Source organism: Coturnix japonica, chromosome Z (genome assembly GCF_001577835.2).
Source record: "Coturnix japonica isolate 7356 chromosome Z, Coturnix japonica 2.1, whole genome shotgun sequence".
NCBI classification, from domain to species: Eukaryota; Metazoa; Chordata; class Aves; order Galliformes; family Phasianidae; genus Coturnix; species Coturnix japonica.
The window spans coordinates 25342257-25354722 of record NC_029547.1 but is presented as its reverse complement, the minus strand read 5'-3'; the positions used below and the strand labels follow the sequence as shown (position 1 = coordinate 25354722).

Genomic DNA, 12466 nt, shown 5'->3' with positions numbered 1-12466 from the left:
TAAAGAATAATAGATTTAGCTGAAAACAAAATTCAAATTCAGTAACTGAAACGCTGCTGGGAGGTAATTAATAAATAAATAAATTAATAAATAAGTAAATGAAGAGCAACTACAAATAAAACTGGCAGGAGTAGATGCTACCTGATAAATAAATAAAAGAAGAGCAATTATGAATAAAACTGGCAGGGGTAGACAATACCTGAAAGTTCCCCACTTCTCATTGACTTTAATAGATTCCCACCACAAAGAATCAACAGAAATCCCTTTCACAACAGTCCTCTGCAGTGACTTACCAACTTTGCTGCTTTTCCATAATCAATCCATCTGATGGTTGCAAAGTTCGTTGACTCTGCACAGTTGAAGCCATGGTTAAATCCCGCATGGTATCCGTATGGGAAAGTGATCATGAATTCCCCTGCTTCTTGTGTAACCTGTTGCATTAAGAAAATAAAATAAAATAAAACAGCGAAGCATATTACAAAAGCATTTCTGGTCTTGGACCAATTAAAATTACACTTTTCCTTTACCATTACCCAGACAGAAAAATATTTCTCCTTCCACACAATTGTCATTTAATATATTGGAGGTATTTTCTGATAAGATGGAGAAGAATGGGGCACTAGAAAAGACAGAGGAAAGAATGTTCCAATCTTCCTGAATGAGAGGAATCAGAGGTATAATGGACTAAAAATATCCACAGTTATCATCATAAGTACTAGTATGCAATGAAGAAATTATTCTGTTCACCACCCTCAAGATGATTCTCTAAAATGGCACCAGAATTATTCTGCTGTTTCAGGGGAAAAAAATCTTATTTTCACCTTCTTCTCATACTCACCTGAGGGACTGATTATGCTTTTAAGCTACAGTGATGATCAAGCATAAAATAGGAGAAACTAAGTTAGTGAGCCTTGGCACAGAAAATATGTTTTATACCAGTGGAATATACTAGAAGGAAAACAGTGAAACATATTACATTATGTTAACCCAAGGCAGTATCCTCAAATCATTTTGTATAGGAAAGAAAACTACAAATTCCAAGGCACCAGCTCCTAATTATTACATTTATTAACACATAACAGGATTCTTGAGCTAGGTATACCATGCAGAATGTCTGAACTTTAAATTGTTAATTTAATTGCACAAGCATTACTTCAGAATTAAATGTAATGTGCTTCTGTCCTTATCCTCTTTTTCCTTAGCCACAGTTTAAGAGAGAATAATTCTGGTACTACTCATGACCGTAACTCCATATACCTGGAGTACAGCTGGCCTCAAAGAAAATTCTCAAAGAGGAAAAGCCTGACTACACTTAAGATTTGGTACTGCATTAGAAAATAAGCAAGGGTAGCTCTGAGTCATTATTCTGTTCTTTCCAAGTACAGCAAAGAGCAATCAAAGTAAATGCAAGCTGGGGCTACTGATTCAACAAGAAATTACAGGTAGAAGAAAATTAAAACAAAAACAACAACAAAAAAAAAAGCGAAAAATACTAAAAATACAGTGACAGTAACTATATCTTGCACGGTCTCAATGAGCCCTAATTCCTAGCAGTCACCAGCACCAAACATAAGATATAAAATTCTTCTAGAGGAAAATTAAAAAGTGGGGTAACATAAGCAAAAGATTGGTCAGGATATTCTCTTTCAAGGTGAAAAAAACAACCTCTTATCTTCCCACACTTGGATGGACTGGTGCTCTCCTCCGGAGATGAAGAAAAATACAGTCAGCACTTACTCGTCACTCACTAATATCTGTCCAAGAGATTAAAGCCTCAGAAAAGACCACCAAAGTCTATATCAAGGACAAACTAGTCAGGGACTAGAAATGGTACACTGTCTCCTCAACCATCAGACAAGAGTTAATCTGTAAACTAGAAGAAATAAAGGGTCAAATGAGTTTTACATGAAAACAGCAACAAAAGACAGCAGCACTAAAAAGCAATCTATCTAAGCTCAGCAGAGGAACTGAGTAATGATGGATGTCTGCTCAAAAAGATGTATTCACTGATTACAGGGAAATAAGGAGACTTCCTAGAGATGAAATAGATTTATTTTCATTGTATGACAATGCTTTGCAAAAGCAATACAGTAAAAAATACTCGTACGATTTTAAGTAGCAAAAATTGAGAGACTTGAAACAATTCTATAAATCAAAGTCACAAATTGAGACATTTTTTCTAATAAGAATCTGATTTTACAACCCCCTTTTCTTCTCTCTCAAAATTTTCATCTTCTACTTTTTGAAATTCCTTTCTGTGCTTTTTACGTGTGGTGCAAGAATAAACACAAAGGTTTAACGCCTCACCTATTGATATAAATTGCTGATAGTCTTATGGGAGGATGCAAAGAGGGAAAAAAAAAAACCATGAAAAATATGCTGAGCCGAAATATAAAGCACTGCAGAACTGTATTTTACATTTTTCATTTGCATTTTGCAAGGTTAATATTTTGGGAGGTTCATATGTAGCATATACATGCAAACACAGATACAGATGCATATATTATAAACGCTACTATAGTACTTCAACAATCACTGTGGGAATGTTTAAGAAGGATTATTCTCAATGCCAGCAATTCCAAAATTTATCTCAATACACCCTCCCACTGCTGACAGTTTAGCAGGTGTTCTATTGCAACAAGCACCAGTTCAGCTGCCACCTGGTAGGCGTAGGCTGTCTTATCAGCGTTCAGCACATTTCCAGTTCCATCACTTTGAGCCATGAGAGATCACAGCCTGGTTTTCTCTATTCACTTTCTCACTGAATCCCATTAATTACAATTACACTCGGGTACAGACTGCTTCCTCCTAACACTAGGTGACAGAACCAAACTTAAAATATTTAACTATTTCCAGCACTTTCATTTAAAAAATCTGAAAAACAGATCCAATCAATGCAGTGAAATAAGAGCACCAGATCCCTTACCCAACCCAAACGTGTGCCACTGAAAACAAATGCACCAGCATTCACCAAAATCCTACCTTAAACACCAACCACTGAAAATTATATACTGCTCGGGGTAATGTTCAGTGAATTCAACATCATAAATCAAGCCATAAAACCTTCCAGTTTGGAAGGATACATCTGACACTTCATGATAAAGCTTAAGATTACGAAGGGGATCAATACTTACCTGTATATTACAAAAACTGAACTCAGCAACTTCAATGATAATATATCATTCAGGAAACAAACTTTTTATGTAATTTATTCAAAAAAAACTTGTTTTCCAAGGCAGGCCATATCATTCTAAAAGCCCATATTTCTCTAGTTTTATACATATGTTAATTTAAGCATAAAAAGAGAAGTAATCTTTCAGAAGGCATGTAACAAATGAGTGGCTTCATACCACATAAAAATCTACCTTACTCTTTGCTTCTGTGCCTGAAGAATAATGCTGTATTTCTCACACTTTTTTAATCAATCTTTAATCTTCTTAAATTTCTATCTATTCAGTTTTACCAAAAGCATTTAACTCCCAGTACCAGTTACTGTCAATTTAGTAATAACAATGCCACTGATAACCATTGTTATTGCAGACAATGGTGTAGATATTTGAGAATATTTTATATTGTTGAAAAATATCTGTTGTAAGATCTCTCTCAAGGCATAACAGAGAAATAATCTTTAATTATATTTACTTCTTGAACAAAGGATTGATTTCGGATGGCATTAAGGCTACAGAGTAAAATATAGAGCAAAGTCACCCTACCAGTTCTAAGATTATTTCATATTCATTCACATAAAATACTGCATGCAGTATTTAATATCATTCTACATAACATATATAAACACATAATTTAAGTATTTTTATGGGCTATGTTTAATGCTGTTAGATAAACATCAACAAAAAGAAATGGGAACTATTCCATAATCTAGGCAGGGGTATGTGGGAAGCTAACTTCATATCCAAAGGCCTATATGGCATCAATATACAAACGCATCCTGAAATGAAAGCTTCAGCAATGAACAAGGAGTGCGGTGAGGTCAGTTTATAGGACTTTCCTGCCACAAGATGAGAGTAAGAATTACGACCGATTTGTTGATCAAAGGGCTTTTAAGACACTGGAACACAAACAGATGTTCAGGCAGGAGACTGAATCAGAGTGTACTCTTCTGAGCAGGCTTGCAAAATCTTTTCATTTAGAAATTTAGAATTTACAAACTGTTCAGGATATGGAATACACATGCTAAGGAAAAAGCAATACAGTAGAAGCACTTCTACTAGCTGGCACCCACAGGAAATTAAAAATTCAAGAGAAAATGTTGAGTGAAAAAAAAAAAACCAGAGAAGAAATTTTTGAGACTAACAAAAAACAGAATACTTCAGCCGTGTTTGAAAGCTGTCAAGTTTTAAATTTACCCACAAAGAAAAGGCCCTAAACTTATTCTTTCCACTTCCTATTAATAAAAAGTTCCAGTTCACTACTACCCAGCACTGCAAAATAATCTTTTTTTTTTTTGTTTTCACGTTTCAGCTTTTTGTACATTTTAAATTAAATAAGTGTTCTTTCAGTTTCACTCCACTCTATAAATAGTCTGAGGCTTTTTTTTTATTTTACAACCTATGCAGTTGTATTAAATTGCACCAGAAAAACAATCCAGATTTAAAAAAAAAAAAGCATACATAATAAAATATTAGGTATGTAGCTAGCAGTCATACAGCTAGTTAAGAAGGGTCTCAGTCACTAGACAATCATATACAGGCTTGCATGGAAACGGTGGTCCATTGAAAGCACAGACACTTTCAGGTACAGATTGTGACAACTGCAAGCTGTCATAACTCTCCCCTAGAGAATCCCAATCTAACTCATGTAAGATCTCTAAATGACAGGCATTCATTTTCACTGTTTTAGGGAGCCAGGGTCTAAAATGTATGTTTTTACCTCAGAGTTGCTTCTGCAATACAAAACAATACAGTACAATCCTTACAATAAACACAGTGTGACTAGACACACAAATGCAGTTTAGAAATAAACACCAGCGTACCTTGTCGAAAGGAATTCCGTACTTTTTCAGTATTGAGGGAGAAATCAGAGTCATCTTGTGGCGAAGAAAAGCATTACATCCATGAGAGCTGCTTGGGAAGAACCCTAGTAAAGAAAGATAAACAAAAGTGAGTATCTTCTAATTAAAACAATAAGGAAATTTTCCCCCATTACTGTTCACTCTGCAACCCCTCCATGCATGAAAATCAAGCTTGCCACTTAAATTCAGGATTCCACAACAATCAGATTTACGTAGCACTTGAAGATCGTGCAGAGTGAAGAAACAAAACCTTCTGCTTACAAAAAGCTGGAAAGCACGGCAACATCATTTTTAACTATTTCCCAAAGTTCAGAGAGGTTTGGTTTTTTTGGTGTTTTGAGAATAGCTTTTCTATTTTCTTTCTTGCTTTCTTTGTATTTTGAATTATGTGAGCAGAAACTGGTGTGAAGCTATTCAGGTTTCAACTTCCGTGTTTACGAACTAATCCACTAACTCCACTTAGTTCATTAAGTAATGACCAAATCCAGCTGATGAGCATGTGGAGATGAATGAATAAAGGGAAAAGCAAAAAATCTAAGATGATGTTTCAGCATGACTACATTTTAGTATCTCAGTCTCTTTGCAGGATAGGAATGGGACCTCAGCAACAGTTCAAATAAGCGACGCTATCTTTCATTCTATAAAATGAGAACATCAGTTTCTTTTCCCCTCAGCCTTCTAAACAGTAAGAAAACACTGTTACAATAAGGAAAGTGGGGGAAATTTAGAAGGACAAGGAGGGCAAATTTCCACGACACTCATTTAGTCCTTCCAGACTACATCATGGAAAGAACAACAGAGACTCAAAAAAGAAAATGGCATCGTAGTTAACAACAAAATGCCCATGAAAAGTTCAGACTGAAAAATGAAGGAGTACAGTGAGACACACCTAACCAGCTGCTGCTGTCTCTGCTCTCAGTCCCTGTTCTAAAGTACAGATGGATTCCCTGCTCCTAAGTAAGGGTGACTCGTGCTGAGGAAATAAGGAATGCTTCTGGCTGTATCATAATGCAACGTTACTGAAGTTTCACAAGGTTATAGCACTAATAACCCAACAGCTAGAATGGCTAAGGGAAACAGTTCACTTATTAACCAGCAAAGATTAGAAGCTTTTTCTTATCTTTACAGTTATCAAGACAGTAGTATTTATCTTGACAGTCTTCTTCAAGTTTGTACCAGATCGTCACCAGGAATCACCAGGAGAGACAGTATAAATAATAAATTCACACATTTACCAGTCCCAGAAAATGTATTACTTTACTGTATCAGTCATAAAGCATTTGAAAATAACCTATTTTTTGCTGTTAAACTTCATTAATTTATTTTGCTTTCTTCTGGAGAGCATATTTTGCAATGTTGCTAAGACTTATTAATACCAACAGTTCACTCCATCCTAGGTCACTTATTTTCAAGTGATTTCAGTGACTTCAGAAAGCCTCATGGACTACTGCTGGAAAATAAAATACTCTCTGAAGTAATTATTTCAAACACTTTTGCTTAATTTGGACAAAGCAGAATTAAGGCACAAAGGAGCTCACTATCACAAATCCATAGGAGAAAACTCAGCTAACAAGCTGAAAGAAGTGATGGTTCCATATCTCAGCCTCTAATGAGTTCTCACTGTTAGAAATGTAAGAAGTTTCATCACTCTTAAAGCATTTGCTAACTACATAAATACTAATTTGTCTGATTCTACTGTAAAACCAACAAAAACAAACAAACAAAAAAAAAAAAGCCACTTCAGAAGACCAATTTTTTTCTGAGTTCAAGAAAAATGTGTGTAACATATGTAATGCTATCCTATTACAGAGACCTGTCCTGAGAAATATGGACATGAATTAAAATGAAGCAAATGGTATTAAAAGTATATATTACATTTTACCAATTACTTTGCATCACAACTGGAGAGTGGAGAAAAAACACCACCACCACTGTGAGAAAGTCTCCTTAATGACAGAAACAAAAATAATACAGGAAAAAGCCTTTTTGATTCATCTATGCATTAAATAGTTCATGCTTGAAGAATAAAAACAATCTCTGAGAGAGGTGCAGATTTCCTAGGATTATCCAAGGTGTAAACGCTTGTTCATAGGAAATATGTTAACCAAGAACATTGTTCAACTGTTCTCAAAAAATTTTAAGTGTTTTACTGAAAAGGCCTTGCAAATGTATGGAAGTAGTGAGAAGAGTTCACTCAAGATATATGAGAAAAATTAACACAAGCAACTAGACTAATGATATAAAAACACTGCTTAGTTTGGACATGAAATTAGCCAAGGTCATTTAATAGTAAAGGGACTGACATTGCTTTACTGTGTTTGCACAGGCAGTCCTTACAAAAAAAGTTCACTTAGGCAATGAAGGTGTAACACGCACATATGTTAGCAGAAGTATTAAGGCATCTTATTAGGATGTCCTGAGATCAAATTCTATTAAAGCTTGTCACCCCTACTTGAAATTACCGTGTTGGGTTTTTTTCCCACTCTACTGGAATTGCAAATAATGCTTGCTCAATTTTTGCAGAGTTCAGTTTCATCACAGACGTATGGCTTCACTAACATAAAAGACAGAAAAAGGAAACAACTCCACTAACAGATGGCTCCAGTGAATACACTGCAACTACTCTGGCTAAATTAGTATCTATAGCAACTATAATAATCATAACTTGAAATCGACAGCCAAAAATTCACAAACCTGAGCAACATTAGGAAATAATAGACTGAAACAAACTGAAAGAAAATGATCAAAGGTGACAATTGAGACTGACAAAACAACTGTTATGAAAAGCAACAAAGAAATCCCATTTCCCAAAGCAAGAAGAACTTGACTGAGTTGTTTTTGTCTGAGGAAACAGAATTTGTACCAAAGTTTGGTACAATACACTTAATTAGCTCAACAAATAACATCAGAAAGCAGATGATGGGCAAATAGATACCAAAACTTCAGTTGTACCACTACGGTTCTAAAAGATGAGAAAGAGTTGTGAACCACTCCAAACACAAGCTTTCTTGTTGAATTCTAAGCAAGCCGCTAACAACATGGAATAGCAGACCACAACCTGTTGAACATCCATTATGAGAAAGTTACAGGCAACAACTGTGATTACAGAGCTCTCTCAATGAAATCAAAGTTGCTGTGCCACTATAAAATATTTTTCCAGATTCTTTAGAAGTCTGCACCTGGACATACATATTTTTCAGTCTCATTCACAGCATCTTCTCAGAAATGTTCCCTTTCAATAAAGAAGTGAAGAAAGGAGGGTAATGTGTCTTTATAAGACGGTTCATCAGAAGGTCTTTTCATCTGCTCTAGCTGAAAATAAGGTTACACAGCCTCTTCCTTCAGCAAAGAAAAACCCTGCGGGAGAATGGACTAACAGATATAAAAAGACCTATTAACGTGCTGAAAAGAGGACACCGCATTAGAAGCATCGCAAGACCTTTAGAAACACATTAAATGCACAGACTCTCTTGCAGCATACTGACATTTAAACAATAAGAACGCCATATAGTTCTCTCTCTCTCTTCATTAACCTATTATTTTAACACCACAAGCGAATTCAAGACATTCCTGCAACACAGCAGAACCACTCCCAAATACCAATCTCATGTTACAATTAACAAGTCACAGGTTTACAAATCAATCCTGAATACACAGTGAATTTCCACACCCAAGAGAAAAAAAAATACTGCCATCTATCTAGAATGTACCTAACACTCAAGTTCCCTATCAGATTCAATTTTTTTGTAGAATCAATTCTACAAAAGCAAGTATTTTGTGATAATTCGCATGCAACCTCATTTTCACAGATATCTCTTGAAAAGTGGCAGACCTCTTCCGTACTTCTAACACAGTACACAAACTGATAATTTAAAACAGCAGCATCCCAGGGTCCTGGGAGCTGGCTGTGGTTCCTGGGCTCCATCATGTTTGAATAGTTGTGGCTATGAGGCACCAGAAAACGGGGAACACCACTTTCATTTACAAGAAAGGTAGGAAAGAGGATCTGGGGAGATAAAGGCCAGCAAGCCTCACCTCTGAGCCTGGGAAGATCATGGAAAAGATCCTCCTTGAAGACGTGTTAAGGCCCATAAGGAACAAAAAACTCGAGACAGGTTGCACAGCTTCAGCATGGGAAGGCTGTGCCTGACCAGCCTGTGGCCCTCTATGACAGAGGCCTTCTATGACGACATCCATGGACAAGGGGACAACAATTGATGTCACCCACCTGGACTTCTGCAAGGCCTTTGACTTGGTCCCCCACCACATCCTTATCTCTAAATTGGAAAGATACGGATTTTAAGTGTGAACTATCTGGTGGATAAGCAATTGGTTAGAAGGTTGCAGACAGAGGGTTGTGGTCAATGGCTGTATGTTCAGGTGGAGGCTGCTAATAAGCAGCCTCCCCCAGGGGTCCAGTACTCTTTAACATCTTTAACAATGACACAGATGATGGAATTGAGCGCACCCTCAGAAGGTTTGCTGATGACACCAAGTTGAGCAGTGTGGTTGACATGGCAGAAGAAACGGACGCCATCCAGATGGACCTTGATAAACTCAAAAGGTAAGCCCCTGTGAACATAAGGTTCAACAAAGAAAAGTGCAAGATTTTGCACTTGGGTCAAGGTGACCCCAAATATGTATATATACTGGGAGAAGAACTCAAGAACTCGTTGAGAGTATCCCTGTGGAGGATTCAGGGGACCTGGTTGATGAAAAACTTAACAAGATCCAGTACTGTGCACATGCAGCTTGGAAGGCCAGTGGTATCCTGGGTTCCATCAGAAGAGGAATGGCTAGCAGAGCAAGGATTGTCCCCCTCTATTCTGCCTTTGTGAGGACCCCATTGGAGTACTGAATCCAGGTCCAGTGTCCCCAACACAGGAAAGATGTGGAGATTTTGGAGAGGGTCCACAAAAGGGCCACAAAAAAGATCAAGGGCTGGAGCACCTCCCCTACAAAGACAGGCTGAAACACCAAGCCTTCTTCACCCATGAAAAGAGAAGGCTTCAGGGAGACCTCATTGAGATTCATTTAAAGGGAGTATATAAACAGGAGAGAAATCAACATTTTACATACGTCCATAGTGACAAAACAAAGGGAAAGGTTTTAAACTAAAGGAAGAGAGATTTAGATTAGAAGTCAAGGAATTTTTTTTTTTTACTGAGAAAGTGGTGAGTTGCCAATGCCAGCTGCTATGAGAGTTTGTGGTTGCCTCGTACCTAAAGATGTTTAAGGCCAGGTTATACGGAGCCCTGGCCAATCTAATCCAGTAGTTGATCTAGTGGCTGGAAATCCTGCCTGTAGCAGGGGGACTGGAATTTAATGATTCCTGAGGTCCCTTCCTACCCAAGTCATTCTATGCTAAGAATGTGATTCAACAAATGGTGGACAAATATTTGGGTACGAACACATAAGCAAAGGAAGAGACAAGTAAATGTAAGGTCCCACTCAAGCTTTTTATCAGGTTTCTATAGTTAGCACAACAAACAACAGCAAAGAGTATGTGAAAACAGCCTTCCGACTTCAAAGAGTCATGAGCATGCTCTCAGATGATTCCACAAAAGTACTCCAAGACCTAACATGACCAAAATTACTTTTAATAAACAACTTGTTGGTGGTGGTTTTGTTTGTTTGTTTGTTTGTTGAGTTGTAGTCTTACCACTGTGTCAGTGAAGTCTATTCTACCTCACCAGACATTAACACCACTTCACAATTTCTGGTTTTACAGTCCATATTCCAGATACAAATCAATTCTTTCTCATATTAAGGGGAAACTAGAAGAAGTCGGTACTAAGCAGATTGCATGCTGTCCCTGAGGAAGACAAGATTCGCACATAAAACAGTGCTGCAATGAGAGACATTACAGAGTACATAAAAAGACTTGAGGATAAAGTCAATTTTAAAATAAGTTTGGCTCAATAAGCTACTGAGGGCAGTGATCATTGATACCCTGAACAGTTTTATTTCGCTTTATTTTTTCACCTCTAAGAGTATAGTTTATATCAGAAGATAATATTGCCATATCACTGTTATCACAAGTGAATCTGTAGTGATCTGACTCAATTTTATTTACCTTCATCTACTGCACACTAAAGTAAGCGGGAGAGTATTCTGCATGGCAACATTCTCACAAAGCAGAGTCAATTTGTATGATACATAAAGCAGGGAGTACAAAAGCCACAAATGAAGTGCTGTGAAATATGAGTGTTATTATACCCAGATGAATATGTTAAGGACTTGCATTTATTATCTCTTAGATGTGACTTTCCTAACTTGACTCATATAACTATCAATTAGGAAGAAGTTAATTTTCTCAACTGCTGCAGCTTTCAGATTTGAGACCCGTACAAGCCATGCAAGCTCTATGTCAATTTTCATCCAAAAGACTACTTACACTTATTTTCGTATGTAACAGGTAACGACTTCTCCATGAAACAGACTAATTAATACCATATACCATACAAAGCTTTTTATAGCATCACTATATACTCAGGTCAAATTTTACTTTAGTTTCTTCTTGAACATAATTAAATACCAGATAAATGCCATTTGCTCTCTAAAACAATTTCTGCAATTAAGTCAACTATTAAAAGAACTTGAAAATCCTTCAAAATGTCATTTATGATTCTCCATTGTGCTTCTATTCTCTTTATTTTCTAACTCATTTTATGAAATGAGAAATCCTTAAGAATACCATAATATTACAGATTAATGTAACACATATAAAAGTTGCAGCAACAGCTCACTTGAGATTTTTATTACATTTATGTCTACATAAAATTGAAAAAAAACTTACATAAATGAGTAAGCAGCTGAAGGGCAAAATCAAACTGTTGCCTTTATTAGATTCAAGTCTAATGTATTTCAAATAAAATATCTGTAGGTGCCACAGTCAATCAAGATTTCAATGGAAAGTGAAGATGAAAGCATTCATGCACAAAAGGCATGTGTGATAATTGTGACATGTAGACAAGTTAATGGAAAATATTCTACCCTTCCTTTAATTTTAATGCATTAACTGTTGCCTTGACTCAGACAACCTGCCACACTTAATGTAACGTTTTATTATTTTTATTGCTATAGGAGCATTCAATTAATTCAGTAAGAATTAGTCAGTCATCAGACCTCTTGCACACACACCTGTAGAAGTACAACTGATTTTAATACGCATGTAATTAAGCACTCTCATTTATACTATCTTTTATTAACATTTCTTATTAAGCAAATTGTTGCCATGTAGATTACTTTGTATATTCACCTTCATATTATACCCTACTGTAAAATTCAAACTGAATTTCAGCAGGCAGCAGCTACAAAGTAGAAGACTACAGAAGTCTTTCCCTTCTTAAGCAGGGAAATAATCAGAATCAGAAGACTACAAACAAAAATAAGTGAAAAATATGTCAAGGTGCATAAAGTTTAATATCTTATGAA

The 12466-nt window shown here is 36.3% G+C and overlaps 1 protein-coding gene across 4 annotated transcripts in view; it reads right to left on the bottom strand.

Annotated features, from left to right (window-relative positions):
- Positions 1-251: 251 nt before the first annotated feature.
- Positions 252-12466, bottom strand: part of LOC107306118 (lysine-specific demethylase 4C-like) — a 67187-nt gene continuing 54972 nt past the window's right edge. For all 4 annotated transcript variants that reach the window (XM_015848976.2, XM_015848977.2, XM_032441262.1 and 1 more), the window contains exons 7-8: positions 4991-5094; positions 252-431 (exon numbers count right to left, since the gene is read on the bottom strand). In XM_015848976.2, coding sequence (XP_015704462.1) covers positions 267-431; positions 4991-5094 — 269 coding nt within the window. In that variant the 3' untranslated portion in view covers positions 252-266. The remainder of the gene's footprint in view (positions 432-4990; positions 5095-12466) is intronic.